Source organism: Pocillopora damicornis, chromosome 13, assembly GCF_964200805.1.
Source record: "Pocillopora damicornis chromosome 13, jaPocDami1.2, whole genome shotgun sequence".
NCBI lineage: Eukaryota > Metazoa > Cnidaria > Anthozoa > Scleractinia > Pocilloporidae > Pocillopora > Pocillopora damicornis.
In genome coordinates, this window is record NC_142682.1 from 6,232,753 (window position 1) to 6,250,490 (window position 17,738).

Genomic DNA, 17,738 nt, shown 5'->3' on the forward strand with positions numbered 1-17,738 from the left:
CCTCGGGTAAGTTAACAACAAAATAAACAACAGCAACATCTGTTGACTGGTTGATCACAGAATTACAAAGACTTAAGTCGATTGTTTTTGAAGAAGATATCGTACTCCTCGTTCACTTGGTGCCTGTGTATTTGGTAACAGCCTTCGTGCCTTAGCTGACTGCGTGCTTAGCAAGTTCACCCGGCAGATCTAGCAAATCTAGCTTGAAAAAAACCCTGTTTTCTTTGCCGCAAAAAATTACGTAATTGAACAGAACTTCACCTAGATCAATATCTGAGCAAGTGTAAACTTTCGAATATGTCGCGGCAGCTGTCGCCCTTTGGCAATCTTTCCCACGGTGTTTTCTTTTCAGTTGACCTCTTTTCCAGGCGTAGAAGGCCTATGAATATTACGGATGCAGTTTCAAGAAACCCTTGATTCCATCACATAAAAACTGAATTGTGTTAAATACCTTGGGAGCGAGTTTAGAGGCGGAAACGAACTGCTCGGACACTTACATATACTCATGCTGAAACTATATTTGTAAAGTTGTTTTATGATTTGTAAATATGTATATATATATATATATATATATATATATATATATATATACATATATATATAGTCCATCTCTGTAATATAACTTATGGATATTTCAATCAATGGCGGCTCACTAAATGACATTATCACTCAGAGATATATAAATAAAGATTGCCTTGAGTAAAAAGTATTTCTTCCCCAAACGCCTTCAATGCGTTTCCCAAACGGAAACCTGAAACCAAGATTCCCCTTCCAGTCAATTCATTTCGTTTATTGATTAAATTTATTATTTTTATTACATGTCTTTCTAACAATTGAAGCAATTTATGTAGTATTGTATTGTTCACTTTCTGACAATGCTTCGAAAAGAACAAAGTGTAGGTTTTTGTCGAGAGCCGAGGGTCGAGGGGAAATGTTAGGGGTCTACGGTCCAAAATATGCCAACGATTTATTTATTCAATCTTTATTATGACTTATTTTTCCTCGAGCGCAGCGAAGTTTAAAAATTTGTCAACATTCCCGCCTGGATCACGCAAAATAAAACTTGGTTATTTATGGTGGCTGTTTCAGCGGTCAAGAGATCCTTATGGTTATGGGTTTCGACGGCTGAAGCTTTTAAGTGAAAAAAATTAAAACTTCAAAACATGAGCAAATATCGAGCTACCAGTGAGTTATCAGTGTCTCACTTTTCCACCCTGACTGCGTTGTTGTAGTAATTTTGCGCCGCTTTTTTATATATGATGTAAATTTCGTCTATAACGCTTTATGTTTCCTCCGTTTGGCTTCGCGAAGTTCTGTGAACCATATATTTATAGTTTTAAATAAACATTTTTTGTATCTTGTGGTCGCAAAATTTCCTACTCTTTTCTCTTCGCTATTCGCACGTTTCCTTTTATGAGCCCAAGGGACTGAAAATATCAAGGTACTTAATCATAGATTTTCGTATTGCTAGGACAAAGAATATCGTTCGTCCTACCAAGGACCAAGTTATATAGAGGTTCATGAAGTCGTTGTTTTAATTTTGGGGGGATTTTTAGAAACTTTCTCCGAGCAAAGTCTTCTCAATGGAAGTATTAAAAGACTTGCAACAGAAATTATTACGAAAGGAGAACGCTGTCAAGAATTCTCCATTACGAATAACTCACCAAAACACGCGCAAGTGAAATAGGAGAATGCGAGAAAGTGCTGAAGAGAGGACACGAGAGCTAACATCCTGGTATTTCTGTCTTACGATCACGAGATACAAGTAATGATATATTAATGAGTTAAAAAGACGACAATGATGAAAATTAATTGGTGACACGATTTTGGGGATTTCTATGGAAATTATGTTACATTAAGTAAGTATACACTGGATTACTGATATATATTTATATACACTTTTAGAATTTTTGCTCATCATTTAGTATATTGGAAGAAAAAGATTCTTTTTCCGCCTCTCAGTTACATTTGGCAGACCACTGTCCCGGAAGCTATTAAAGAATTTGTTACCAAAGGAAAAATAAGCAACGCAACGATTTGATCAAATATAGAGGCAATGAAATTCCCTTCGGCTCGTCTCAAAGATCGAGTTATATCCACCTACTAGAAGCCTCCGAGCTCTGAAAAGACATCACCACTCAACCCTGCACTTGGTTAAAAATACACAGAGCTCCGCTGAGCTTACCGTTCATCTAATCCTTTTACGAACTGAATCTGGGCTGGCCACCTTCGAAACAGTGAGCGACTGCAAAAAAGAGTGCGTCCGAGATAAAATTAACAATTCCAAATGTCATATCCCTCTCCGGTGGAGAATGTCTTTAACCCTTTAACTCCCACAAGTGACCAAGACAGAATTTCTCCTTACGGTATCAAAACAATATCAACCACACAAGTGATGAGAATAAATTGAAATGTAAATGTAATTGATGGATACACAATAGAATCAGCTAAAGCGCACAATGCAAAGGCTGCTGTGTCTGCGAAGCTCTTATAGAAATTTATTTTGCACATAATTAGCGTAGTTTTTCCGAAGAAATTTGACAAATCAGTTGAACAATGTTTCACCATTACCCTGAATTATGAAAACTGTAATAAGCTTAGAACAGATGACATTTCGCACAACTCTGAAAACGGAAATTTTTAAAGGAAAATTTGACTTGCTTTTCAATTGTGCATGTTAGACAATCGTGCAGGAAAATTAAAAAATAAGCATTTGGACAGTATTCCTGTTTCGTTCTTTCCTTCTATACCTACCGGTAATTTGAAACTTTCAGGACTGTTTATAGAGTTATCAAATCAATTAAGTAAAGTAAAATTCGAGTTGCCCGATGCCGAGGCATCTGGTTTTTATGACCAGGTAACATACTTAAATAGTAAACCTCTTATAGAGCTATCAATCTTGGCAGTGTACTTAGCAGTATCATTATTTGCATATATAGTTTCCCATAGCACAAGGATACCTTGAAATACTGCAAAAATACAAGACTTGTCCACACCGACCAGTTAATTGCATATTGACATGGATATCAGGCGCCTTGTGCCATGTGTCATAATGTACGATTGTGTAAGCCATAAATTCAACGTAGGGGCGCAGAGGGTAGTTTCTTTGACAAAGCGATAACACCATGGCCAGTCCATTCCCCTCGATGAATCGGTTATCATGAACACAGCATTAGGCAATCATAGACTACCTAAAGAATGAATTTGTAAAAACAAAGCGTTCAGCTCAAATGCTCTCTTGACTTGGCCCCGGACATTAACTTCGATGAAATCGAAAACAAACATTTCCAGAAAACATGTCGAATACAATTTTCAAGGGTTACGGTAACTTTACTGAACTTAAATCATTCTTATAATAATATCGACATGCTTTAAAAATGTTTATATGGAACTTCTTTCTGTTTTTGTTAGTCCTTGCTCAAACGAAACTTCTCTTCATTAGCCTAATAATTAAGTCAGCCACTTTGATATAAAAAAATGCTAGAGGAAGTTTCAGAAAACAAAGACACGATTCAGACTGAACGTGATCATATCATTATGCTGCTGAAACGCTGAAGGACGTCGCGAGAAGAGACAGAAATTCAAAAGACAAAAGATGTCTTCAAGAATGGAAAACCATCAGTAGGAGTCAACAAAAAAACGGAAATGTTATCTCTCTGATACAGTCCTATTACAGGTCGCCATGCTTGCCAGGACGTATCAAACTGACGGGGTATGAAACCGAGGCTACGATGTTCTCACAACTTGCTGAGCGATCAAAACGCGTTAATTTCAAGCAGCTGATGACCTTCGTTGATGTTGTTGATGTTTTCAACAGGTTTTCTATCATTTGGAGAGATTTTTTATCTAGTCTATTCTTACTGTCCATCCCTTCTTTTTTTCCCCCCGATTTCATTGGAACGTTGTAAAACTAAGGAAAATATCAACATCAGATATGGCCAGCTGAGCCCTAAACTCCTTCGTAAACTTCAAAATTAATTCTTGACACTTGCCAGCTGTAGCAATCATGATCAATCGATTAACTTAATAAATGTGTCAGTCTGAATTCATCTCAAGAAGTATAACTTTCATTTGATGTTTCCAGAACGGAATATATCACTTTTAGTTAAAGAATAAAAGTCAATATCGTGCAATTGTTAGCCTGCAGAGCAGGCGTAATTTTGGCGAGCGACTGCTCAGTATTTCCTTAACGAAAATCATGGCCGCCATCTTTGATTTTAATGGCAGCTGAAGGCCAGGGAGAGAAAGAAATTTGTACCAAGGGGGCGGTTGTCGGTAAAAAATGAGGAGAGGGTTGGGGGCAGGGAAGTGAAGATTACGCCTGCCCCAAGTCATTGTTATTTTGCAAAACTCCGTTCGCCCACGAAAGGAGTTCCTGATTGGTGCGGTTAAGCTCCAACTGTCAGTCACAAGCCAAATGTGTCATTTGAACGTCATTCTGACATTTTGCTCTTTCTGGACAAAGCTGATAAACTCTGAAGGACATTGTAGAAAATGGAGATAAAGCTGATTTACGAGAACTAATTTTCATACTGAAAAATTAGTTGTTATAAGCCAATCATAGAGGAAAACATAGATTATGTTTCAGATGATGAAATAGGAAAAAATACATTCGTGCTTGATACACGTGCGTGTTTTTTTTTTTGACAGTCTCGTCTTAGCTCCACTTGGACGGAATTAAAAGTGTAGAACTGAAGCGCCTGATACCCATATCATAACGCGATTTACAAACAGTTTTGTTTTTAAAGCTTGAGCACACTGTGGGAGACAGTTGTTTGTTGAAATGGGGAAAGTGTGTTTAACGATATATTCTGCTCTTCTTGTGCTAACTAGAGCCCTTTACGTAAAGAGTGATGCTGGTAAGCACAATTTTTAGACTAACATCTACATGTTTTTTCCTTTTTCTTTTTCTTTTTTCTTTTTGAAAGCTGACTATTAGGTATGCTTGCTTATTAAAAGATAAGTGCCCACCGCACTTTAGATACCGAAATGTATTCAGACTGTTCCGGCGAACGCTTAGTCATTAACGCCGTCCGTCGGGACGGCCGAACAAAACACTGCATATACAAAACTTTCGAATCGGTCTTGTCACTTAGTTGTCGTTCAGCAGTCGCATTGTTCGGCCATAAAAAAAAAAACCACGTTTAGTCGCTGTGTTTTCGTTTTCGAACTTTTTAATAGTGGTAGAATTAAAGTCTAAACTAATTACTACTCGAATCGGTCGTGTCGGTTAGTTATCGTTCATCAGTCGCAGAGTTCAGACAAAAAAACAGTACGTTTAGTCGCCGTGTTTTCGTTTTCGAATTTTGTAATAGTTGTAGAATTTATCGTCGAAACACAGACACCACGAAACCATTTTAAATTCACAATCGATGTAGCCATTTTTTGGTAAAAAAAGCCGAAATTAAAGTTTTGTGTTGTTCAGATGAGCTAGTCGAAAATAGAGTTCAATAAAATTAGTGCACAACAAGCACTGTGCTTGTTCCACACATTAGCGCTTAGGATCCAACATTAAAATAAACCTAAATTATATTAAGAAGAATACTCATTCGAAAAATCGGTAAGGAGTGGAAGTTTGAAAATGGAGCAAATATTCTTCGTATGAAGCTAATCACACAACAAACAAAAGACAACAACAAATAAAAACAAAAAACAAGAAGCAAAATACAAAACAAAGCAAGGAAAACAATAAATTAATTCCGATTTAGATCCATACCTATAGCGACCAAAAAGAGCTGTTTGCATTCGAATACAGTTGAATAAACGTTCACCTAAGTCGGTTTTAGATGCCATTTTACTCCAAAGAATATTAGTCTTAGAACAGTTTGTTTCGGCTTCTAAACTTGCTCCCAAGTTGTTATCAGCTGACAAGGTCAAAAGTTAATGAATAGGGTGTGTCTTTGTTTAATTCTACATTCAGCTCCCGTGAAGAACTTCAGTGGTTCCACCTACATTTTCTATAGGAGCAATGGTAACGGGTACTATTGGGAAAGAAGCAAAACAATATGCAATAAACGGTCTGGATATAACCTTGTTTCTATTGAGAGTCGCGAGGAGTGGGACTTCCTGAGTCAAACCATCCAAAAAATGAAAACCACTGAATACTTCATAGGTTTGTGGAAAGATACATCAACTGGAGTGTGGAGATGGTTGAGTGATAACAGCACGGTGAATTCGTCCATTGAAGGACATTGGCCCTGGGCAACAGGAGAACCTAGCAACGGAATGGCTAAAGAGAACTGCGCGCAAATGTACAGAGATTATCTTGAAAACTACGGGCTTTATAATGACGTCAGCTGTACTTTACCCAAAGCCGAAGCAGGATTCATATGTGAATTTAAAGGTGGAGGAGGTAATAGACAGTTAATTCACATTACACGAAACTGGAAATAAGAATAGATCAATCGTATTACGCATTGGTCCTTCTCTCGAAAGTCAGTTACGCCGAGGAAGAAAGCTAAATAAATTACATAACATAGTATAATATAAAAGCTAAATAGACCGTGAAGTCACTTTAGATCCTAATAGTGAGCCAATAAGGGCTTCTTGTTATACAATTGGCTAAATTATTTTAATATATCTATTTGTTCGTTTATGTATATATATATATATATATATATATATATATATATATATATTTTCATTTATAGATATACCACACTGTTACCATTGCTTTGCGCTCCATTTAAAATAGGATACAAAATCACAAAATTACAATGACAAGTGAATTTGCATATTCTTGTCTAGAGAAAAAATCAGCGAAAGCGACAGCATCCACCATAACAGGTAAGTATTGGCGTTGTAACTGTTGAAGGCTTGACCTATCCAACAAATATGTTTAGACAATGATGTTAATTAGTGCTGAACTTAAGTATAAATAAAGTAAAGTGGCATAACTTCCCCCGACTTACCCCTTGAAACTCCTGAAAATCTTTAACTTTTGAATTTCTACATATATGAAAGTAGGAAAAGAACAGACAAACCTTAAACAAGTAGAATATAAAAATGTGCATACTTTTGGTTCTTTGTTCAGGTTTGTTGTTATTTACCACTTTTGTGAGCATTATCATTATCATTACCTACAAGTATTTGTGCAATTTTTATATACTGGAAAAACGTTGAATTTTTATTGAAAATGCTAATAGTAAATTACTAACTTTGGCTTTGTGTTCCTCTTTAATTTAGGACTGACTGAAGGATCCCAAGCATCGACAACTGCTCGGGGAAAAGGACCATTTACAACTGCGACAACAAGTAAAAGCTTATCTGCCCTTTTTTTCTTGGGTTATTACCATTTTTCGTGCATGTGAACATTATCATTATTATTACCTACAAGTATTTCTACAATTTCTATATGTTAGAAAAACGTTGAATTTTTATTAAAAATGCTAATAGTGACTCGGAATTACTAACTTTGGTTTTGTGTTCCTCTCTAATTTAGAACGGAATGATGGATCCCAGGCATCGACAACTACTTGGATTAGAGGATCATCTACAACTGCGACAACAGGTAAAAGCTTATCTACCCTTTTTTTTTTTGGTTATTAACATTTTTATTATCTACCTACAAGTATTTGTACAATTTTTATATATTAGAAAAACGTTGACTTTTTATTGAAAATGCTAATAGTGAATCACTAACTTTGGTTTTTGTGTTCCTCTCTAATTTAGGACGGAATGATGGATCCCAGGCATCGACAAATACTCGGGTCAAAGGATCATCTACGACTGCGACAACAGGTAAAAGCTTATCCACCCTTTTTTTTGGCTATTACTATTTTTCATGCAAAGATTTATTCATTTATTTATGCAATTTTCCCATGTAAAATAAATTCGTACTACACTGTTACTGTTAATTTGCACTTCCCTTAAAAATGGATGGGCAATCATCAAAGCACAGGTATGACATACAGAAAAGAACCTTTAAAAAATAGAAACAAAAAATTTATCACCAGTTTTTCAACTTCCATGTGTTTTGTTCCTTTGTCTGTTCTGTTATTAGTTACCACCATCATTATCATCATCGTTTTATTGACTTTACAGTATTTGTATAATTTTTAAAGACGAGAGCAACATTGAATTTGTATTGAGAATGCTTACACGTAGATTTGATTAATCAAAATGATTTTATTATTTTTAAAAAACTTGCGTCTGAACGTTTGGTTTCATGCCTTATCTGAAACAGTCTCTTCTTTTATATATCAAATAAGGGGTCACGTTTGAGAATACTGTCACTGAATATCCCTTGGCAGACGATGTACATGCTAGCAAGCCTAACCTGGTTGTGATTGTTGTGGTGCTATTGGCCATTTTCATTCTGCTCCTTGTAGTCGCTTTCGGACTTATGTTCTTTCGTAGACGTCGGAGCCACGATAAACAATGTAAGTGCCTTTCACTGTGTTTTCATTTGTTTCATATCTAACTTTTTGTCTATCATGGGGAAAAATACTTTTCGTGTGTCTTTACATTACTTTCGTCTTCTTTACTTTTTACCTTCAGTTATCCACGTAATCAGTCAACTGTGCACAAGAGCATGTACCTAAAATCCATATTAAATGTCCTTCCAATAATTGCAGCAGTTTATGCTTTATTTTATTGTTCACTTTTTGACAATGCTTCAAAAAAGAACAAAGTATATGTTTTTGTCGAGGGCCGAGGGTCGAGGGGAAAACGTTTAGGGGCGAGGGTTCAAAATATGTCAAGAATTTATTTATCTAATTGTTTATTATTACTTATGTTTCCTCGAGCGCAAGAGGTTTATTGATTTGTCGACATCCGCGCCTGGATCACGCAAAACAAAACTTGGTTATTTATGGCGGTTCTTTCAACGGTCAAGAAACTCTTTGGTGACGGGTTTCGACGGCTGAAGTATTTTAGAGAAAAAATTAATCAATAAAGTTTAGGCAATTTGGACCATGGGCTTCAAAACAAGAGCAAATTTCGAGCCATCAGTGAGTAATCAGTGTCTCCTTCTGCTTCCCCTCTACCTGCGTCGCAGTTGTATTTTTGCGCCGGTTTTTTTTTGTACTTAAGATGTAAGGTTCGTCTATGAGTTTCCTCCCATCGAATTCGCGAAGTTCTGTGAATCACGTATTCATAGTTTTAAACAAACATTTTTTGTATCTTTTGGTCGCAAAATTTCCCGCTCTTTTCTCTTAGCCATTCGCACGTTTCCACTTTTGAGCCCGCTAAGGGACTAAAAATATCGAGGTACTTAATCATAGATTTTCGTATTACCTGGGCAAAGAATATCGTTCTTCCTACCAAGAACCACGTTATAGAGAAGTCAATGAAGTCGTGGTTTTACTTTTGGTAGGATTTTTAACAACGTTCTCTGAGCAAAGCTGAAGGTCTTTTTAATGGAAATATTAAAAGACTTCCAACAAAGATTATTTAGAAGGGAGAACGCTGATAAAAAACCCTCCATTACGAATAACTCACTGAAACACGCGCAAGTGAAATAGGAGAATGCGAGAAAGTGCTGAACGGAGAGGAAACTAGAGCTAACATCCTGGTATTGCTGACACTTGGAGAAAGGTGGGAAATCTTACGACCACGGGATACAAGGAATGATATAATAATAAATTTTAAATAAGCAAAGAAATAAATAAATCAATAAATAAGGAAATTTTTGAACCCTTGACATTTCACCCTCGACCCTTGACTAAAACCTTCACTGAAAAGAACACACTTACGTTTCTTATTCTAAAAAAAATTTAATTTTTTTTTCTTTCAACACTAACAACGACAACGACGGTGAAAATTAATTGGTGACACGATTTTGGGGGTAACTATGGAAATTATGTTACAATGAGTAAGTATACACTAGATTACTGATACGTATTTAAGCACACTTAAACAGTTTTTGCTTATTATTAAGTATATAAAAAGGAGAAGGTTTCTTTTCTGCCTCTCAGTTACATTTGGTAAACCAGTGTCCCGGAAGCGATTAAAGTATTTGTTACAAAAAGGAAAATAAGCAACGCAACAAATTGATCAAATAGGGAGGCAACAAAATACCCTTCGGCGTGTTGCTTTGGCTGGTTGTCGCCTGTCTCCAGGTCAGAGATACATGAGTTAGAGATACACACGGCAGTTGTCTTTTGCGTACCATGGTCTTCCTTACAAAAGCGAGACAAGGTCGGAAATAAGATAAGCAGTACCAGGGTGTACAGTGACACCATGAACTGATGTTACAACTGCTGAGTCATTTAATATAAAACTGCTGACCCTAAAAACATTAGTTAGAGAAATTATCAAAGTCAAAAACAAATTTGATAGCGTTTGATAAGAAATTTACTGCACATTTTAAAATGTTCAGAGAAATGCGCGCGCCGTGATTGGTCAGAACAAGTTCATTATATTTCCATAGAGCACGCACCTTACGTCACACAATTGCACTGTTGAGATATAATGCACACAGCCTTACGTCATCGGTACGAGCGCACGCAATTCATGATAAATTTTAATATAGGTAATCACAATTACTTTTGCACTTGATGCGCGCACTTTGCTTCTGCGTAATTATGATAAGCTATTTCGTATTTTATATATATATATATATATATTATTAATACGTAATCACATGATTTCGAGTGCAATTTGGAATACATAAGCACGAGTTAATTATTTCAAAGACTAACAAAATTGCACGAGCCCTACGGGCTCGTGCAATTTGTGGTCTTTGAAAAAATTAACAAGCGCTTATGTATTCCAAATTGCACCAGAAAAATCACGTGATTACGTATTAATAATATAAATATAAAAAAATACGAGATAGCTTATCATAATTACGCAGAAGCAAAGCGCGCGCATCAAGTGCAAAAATAATTTATTCAAACCTGTGCATTCGGTCAAAACAACGGCGTAAGATCAAAACGGTAATATTCAATGATATTTTCACATCTGTAAGGCACAAAAAAGCTCAAAGTCCGGCAAAACAGTTCAAGAAATTGTTCAGTCTGAGTCCTAATCACTTTCGATGGAATGAAATCGTCGTTTGCGAGGTTTAACCATGTTTGTTTTAATTTAGGCGTAGAATCGCTCGTGCAAAGTGTTAAGCTGGATCGGCTCGTAATTTTCATTTCGGCCTTGGCAATTCCCTTATCTTAACACAACTTTTTCCAAATCGACAACCAAAAAGCAATGCTTTTTACAGTGTTTTCGTTGTTTTCCGGCTGTTGTATTGTTGTTGCGGTGTTGAAAGAAGGCCTACTTCAAACGCCGGCCATTGTTTCGCTCGCAAATTTTCAGAGTAGCCAAATGTTAAGACGTCCAAGGCTCGCATTTGATTAGCTATCTGTGAGTTTCTTTGATTATTGAACAATCAGAATGTCTGGTTGTTATTATCTTTGCACTGAATTAACGCTCTTCTGCGTTGAATTATTTGAAAACTGCATTTATCTTAACCAATCAGAACTGAGTAATTTTTTCACGTATATTATTATAAAAGAACCAAAAAAAACTTGTTCCTTGAGAAGTGAGAGAAGCACTCGCCTGCGGCTCGTGCTTCTCCGCACTTATCTCCTGTCCTTAAAAATTCCCAAGTGCCTATATAACTCAACAATGCAATCGGCGCGCTTTTATTTCTTTAACATATCAGTAAAGCCTTATTTCTTGCGTCATAGATGATGTTTAGACGAAGATCGTGTCATATGCACCTACGAGAAGCCTTCGAGCTCTGAACTGACATCACTCGACCCTGTGCTTGTTCAACAAACACAGAGCTCCGCTGAGCTTACTGTTCACCTAACCCTTTCACGAACGGAATCTGGGCTGGCCACCTACGAAACAGTGAGCGACTGCAAAAGAGAGTGCGGCTATGATAACATTGAGGCTAATCGAAAGTTGAGTTCAGTAAGCGAGGGATGTTCAGATATTCAGGAAAGAGCGCCAGAAAACACAGTGTTGGTGAGTGGTGAGAAAGGAATACAGCAGCCACCTGCTTTGTGCGATAAAAAAGAAGAAAATAAGGATCATGTATACGCTGTTGTTCATAAAGAAAGAAAAGGCAGAGCCAGTTCTGAAGTGAGCGCCCTCGAAAAGACTGCGGGCCGCCCTCAGGAAGAAACAAATGGTTTACCTGTGCAATGGGCGTCCTGTGTAGATCAGTCCCCGTCTCTGACACCAGAGAATGGTTCCTCTTATCAAACTGACTCAGGGCTCGACAACAACACAGAAGCAACAGGGAGCGAGACACCTCAGGCTGGCGGGAACACTGAATATTTGTACGCAGCTGTTGACAAGACAAAAAAGAAGAGGAAGCCGCCACAGGTAATACATCTCACAAATCTTGACAACAGTTTTTTTTGTTTCTTTTTGTTTTGTTTTGCTCTTATTTGTTGGATTTTTTTTTACATGAAGACGTGTTTGTTTTTCAACACTGTTTCGTAAATGAAAAATCTTAGTCTATTTACTTTTTCGATTCAAATGTCTACGTATGATAATTGAGCGTACAGCTGGAGCACGGCAGCTGGACTTCTGTTTAAGTGTCTAAAGGATCCTCTGCAAAAAACAAATAAACAAAAAAATACAAGACTAAACCGACAAAAATAAATTTGAAATAAAAAAAAACCTCGATCAGAAGCAAAATAAGGGAACACTGACACGGTTATCTTATCAAATTCGTTTACAATCTTTGGTGTTTTATTTCTCATTTAATGTTGTTTTTGTTGCTGTTGTTGTTTGCTTGCTTGTTTGTTTATTTGTTTACCTCGTTACTGTGTTGCTATCGTTATTTAATGCCTCTTGTCTCATGATCTGCTCAGAAGGTATTATTCTCTGTTCCATGTTCAATGTAGAAGCCCGCTCCCTACCGTGGCCTTGTGTACGCAGATCTGATCCTTTCCCGCGAAAACAGTGCAAAGCTTGTAAAAGAACAGTCCCAAAACAGTGTACGCCCAAATTGATCCCGTCAAGACAGCAAGCGTGAAGATATCACAGAAGAATCCGGAGGAGACAAAGGAATGCGAACATAAGTGAAACTCGCTTCCTATCTCAGGATGTTTTAATGATAAACATAGAGATGAAAACAAAACTGAAAGAAACAAGTATGCAGACCCCAAAATTAGGGTTAGAGATCGGTAATTAATTGTTTTGTCATTACAAATACCCAAATAGTTTTCCAGAAATTTCTTCTTAGGACCGTGATACTTTAAATAAGCTCCTTTAAGGTACATGCATGTCAAACCTGAAAAAAATCAGTATAACTCATATGGGATAAGTTTGTATGGGAAAAAGTTCTTAGTCAGCATTTCGCGCATGCGCGTACTGAAGGAAAACATTTCAATGGTTCAATTCACTTTGTTCTCTTCACGCACAGTCAAAATAATGAGTTAAGAATAAAAGTTATAAAGTCATAAATTCCGGAGGTTGGATGACGTTGAATTAAACTGCAGCGTCAAATGTATCAAGTTGTAAAAGCTGTTTTAACCTTTTTATTTTCAAATACCACGGTATGGTGTATCATATAAAAACAACAAAAACGAAATTCGATAAATAAATGAACAAAATGGTTTAATAAATGGTTTTTATCTTTTTCTATCTATTTCATTCAAAAACGACAAAACCTAACGATGGCTTTTCAACACCATTATAAAGCCCACCAAAGAACCTTTCTGAAACTGGCTAAGGACGATGATATACAAATACAAAATTATTGCAATCTGTATAAATGTTCGGCACTTCTAAAAAGAAAGCTAGCTCTTTAGAAGATCAAGATTTTAGAAAACTTAATGTTTCCGTATATTCTGAATTATAAGCCGATCCAAATTTAAGTATTCGCACTCACTCCTTGGTTTTTGTACGCGGCATTCAGAAATATCTATCGCTTCACCTGTTTAAGGTGGTACGATACAAAAAAAAACGCAATTTTTGTTGAAAATGAGTCCATTTTTTTCTCATTTGATTTCACCTCTAAAGGCTTTTGTTTAATCGTCCCAAATGTCTTTTTGCGAATAATTTGTGATAAAATAGTAATAAAGTGCAATTTCTAAGGCACTGTTGTTCCGTTGCCATGGAAATTAGAAGTAAAAGTGTAAAGAACCACTTTCCTTTCATTCCAGTGACTGGGACCCCAAGAAGCCTAAGGAAATGAGCTGTAAGGTAGTGTTGCGGTCATCGGCTCGTGAAACGAAAGTCTTAAATTAGCATTTGGTTTTAATGAAGCGGTAGAGAAAACAGCACAAAATCTCGGCATTATTTTTATTTGAAATAGCCCGAAATCCTCTGTTGTTTTCTGCGAATCAACAATTCTAGTATTTCTATAATACCATGAATAATTTTTCAAGAAGAGTCTCAGTTTCCAGCTGCTTTTCCCCCGTGGGGAAACGTAGGTCGACGCACGAAAGCTCCAAAGAAACAAACCCCTTACATTCGCATTCGATATTACCCCATGCGGCTCTAGTTTTGCTCTCACACTGGACGATGATCCGAAAAAATATGAGTCTGGAAAACTAAGAAAAAGGAAAGGAGGTTTTCGCGTATGAGTCTACAGCAGATCGTTTCGATGGGAAGGCAGGCAATATTCGATCGCTTTTCATTGCCTTGTAATAAATATTCCGCAGTTGTAAAACATAGGCATGCGTAGCATGCAAGGGTTATTTATTTAAGCTGCGTAGGTCGAGATGGGACGCATTCTGTTCCTAGTATTTTCATAACTTTCAAAAGAACGAAAATATCGCATTATTTCACTTTAAGAGAAAGAAAAAAACCTAATTAATCCAGACTCACACAGGTATATTGGGGTCTATTTTCTCTATTGTCTCAATAATTTTGAGAAAAAATAAAATACACCGGTGCCACGCTCACTGTAGTCTCCTTCGTGGCCGTTGTTTGGTCTCGTCACATAACGCCCTATATTCCCCGTTGGAGAGAGAGTGCGTTGCGTGACAGTTGCGGAAGAGACTACGTTTACAACAAATATATAATTCCACGTAATTTTACAACGAAAAGTAACCTGAAACTCTGTTGTATCTCCAATAGACCCTAACCAAGAATATATTGCGATCTCGAATAAGTGAAAATTCACTGAACGAGAAAAAAGGATAATAATTCAAAGAGGTCTCCTTGATTGATCGTTGCCTTTCTGGACTTTGCCCCCAGGGCGTGAAAAACGTGAAAAAAAGCAGGTTGTCTACAAGGAATTAACACGCAAGGAGTTAGGTTCAACGCAGCTAAAAGCGAATTTTATTTGTAGAAAAAGTCAAAACGCGGGAGAATTGCGTGAAAAAGCCGCTATCAGTAGCATTAACTTTCATGTGAATTTTTTTTCAGTGGGGTTGGATAATATGGTTAGAATATGTGATAAAATGTAAGTTGTTTACCAGGAGATGGCACGTGATAGAGCATAGTCTAATGTGGACAAGTGGAATTTGATTGGTGGAATAAAATTCAAGCAAGTGAAAAATGGTGTAATGTTCATGTAGTGCAATGATTGGGTATGTTCTGATCGGACTTTAGACGTTGTTTTCATAGTACGCGATGGAATGTTAGTTGTTTGGCGTATGCGTTGTGAGAAAAAGGAGCGAAAAAAAAAACACGTTTTAACTAAAGAAAATTGAGGTAACAAGTTAAATACAAACCTTTCATATCCTAATAAAGCTCGACCTCAATCGACGAGGCTCTCGCGAAGGCCATTACACTTATCAAATGGGCCCAAATGTTCTGTTTAACTTCGTTCTCTGTGCACGGCACCCTGATTCCATGACATAATTTATAACAAAACAATACCCAAACGCCGTGATTGGTGCAAGACATCTAAATGCTGTGATATGATTGGTGCGAAATACATACCCTAATGCGGCAATCCGATTGGTGCGAGATATATAACCTAATGTGGCAATCTGATCGGTGCGAGATACATAACCTAATGCGGCGATCTGATTGGTGCAAACAACATACCACTCTACTCGTTAACATAGAGTTTTTTTTTTTTTTTTTTTTTTTAAAAATAATAACTCAACAAAAACTTATTTACAGCCCATCGCACGTCCAATTTGTGTGTCTTTCGTAATATTGTTTCAAACTCTACAACACAGCGAGTGCTGTAAGGTCTGCATGTCAATAGTTAGGACAAGCTACCAGAGAATTCTCCGAGTGAAACGCCTTCTCTTTTAATTTCAGTGAAGGCAAAGATATTGCGAAATACAGGAGGTAATCACTCAATCTAAATTCGACATCTTTTTTCAATGGACGGCTAGTTATTGTACAACTTACAGTTATTCAACAAATTACAAAACTACAATGGAAAGTGTCATATGCGCACGTCAAGTCATTTCAGAAAAGTTGGAAAACTTGTCTTTGAAACGCAATTTATTTAAGCATCTCTACTGCTTTAAACCTTGGCTGGGTTAACAATAAAATAAACTATAACAGGATCTGTTGACTGGTTGATCGCAGATTTACACAGAAGTAAGCCCATTGGATTTAAAGAAAATATCGTACTCCTCGTTCACTTGCTGCTTGTGTATTTGGTGACAGCCTTCGTGCCTTCGCTGACTGCATGCTTTGCAACTTCACCTGGCAGAAGCAGCCGTACAGCAGTTTGGATTTCGCGGGAACTCATTGTCGACTTCTTACCGTACTTTGTCAGGCGATATGCCTCCATAGCTATGCGCTCGAAAATGTCGCTAACGAAAGAGCTCGTGATACCCAAGCTTTGGTTGTAATTCCAGTATCTTGATGACCTTGCTTCAACACTTTGTGGATGTACAGTGAATAACTTTCCTTTCTCTTCACTTTCTTTTTCTTCTTATCGGCTGCAACACCAGATTTCAATGTACCAGCTTTCTTCTCTGCTGTAACATCACGAGAAGGTTTATGTGATTTCGCCATGACTCTACAAAGATTCCCCCTCTGCTACACCTCACTATTCGATAGCCTTCGAACTTTGAAATCACACTGTAACATCGCAAGCTTGCAACATAAAACTGGCTCTGGCACCAATTTTCAGGGCATGCACTGACGATGTATAATATTTCGACTCGAGATCAAAATCCTTGTTCTCTGATTATTTACTTGTGGAAGTTGAAATCCAAAGATTACCAGGTCAACATAAATGTTGTGATTTGTGGATTCCGATCCGAGCTAGCAACGAAGTTATCACTTATGACACTTTGACAATTTCGAATCCACTTTTAAGAAATCTAATAGATGTTGAGGACGAAAAAAATACCTTGCCCATTTGGCCCCGAACGCACTAAGCAGTTTCAAAAGAGTCGCTTTCTGTGTCCAACAAAAAGAAAGAAGATATTTTTTGCCACACTAATGTTCGTTTCGGTCTCCACTGCGCAGAATAATGTGTTTAAACTGGAAACGCGCACATTTCGATGCATTTGCGACTTTCCTCAACATTAACTGATCACCTGAAACGCAAAGAGAAATATATAGAGTATATATGGAACGAATGTTTCGGTCAACGTTTTCAAAAGCCTCCCTTTTCACTTGTCTTCGGAGAAAAGGAGCGTTTTCAAAATGCTTCACTTTTAAAACTGTTGACGTACACTCTACAAAAGAACTCATTATGCGTCGAGTAGTTAAAAAATTCAACATCCCTTTCAGGGAGATCCCCCCCGGGTATTTGAACTGTTGAAGATTGGCTCGTTTAAATTTACTTTCAGTTTAGATTTCCATCCCACCTTGGCAAGTTTAAATTACTTTCTCCTTGGGCACAGACGACAGTCGAATGCCCCGGGATTGTTCGGGGGGAAGACCAGCGTTGTTGAAAATTCGATAACTGA

General features: G+C 37.2%; 2 protein-coding genes across 2 annotated transcripts; both read left to right on the forward strand.

The window, feature by feature from the left end:
• The first annotated feature begins 4,783 nt into the window (after positions 1-4,783).
• LOC149035208 (L-selectin-like) lies at positions 4,784-6,393 on the forward strand. The gene is made up of 2 exons (XM_089192479.1): positions 4,784-4,859; positions 5,921-6,393. The coding sequence occupies exons 1-2, from the start codon at positions 4,784-4,786 to the stop codon at positions 6,391-6,393; spliced, it is 549 nt and encodes a 182-aa protein (XP_089048605.1).
• Positions 6,394-7,156: 763 nt separating this feature from the next.
• LOC149035209 (uncharacterized) lies at positions 7,157-13,523 on the forward strand. The gene is made up of 6 exons (XM_089192108.1): positions 7,157-7,254; positions 7,442-7,510; positions 7,672-7,740; positions 8,211-8,381; positions 11,639-12,273; positions 12,801-13,523. The coding sequence occupies exons 4-6, from the start codon at positions 8,345-8,347 to the stop codon at positions 12,906-12,908; spliced, it is 780 nt and encodes a 259-aa protein (XP_089048234.1). The 5' UTR covers positions 7,157-7,254; positions 7,442-7,510; positions 7,672-7,740; positions 8,211-8,344; the 3' UTR covers positions 12,909-13,523.
• Positions 13,524-17,738: the final 4,215 nt, after the last annotated feature.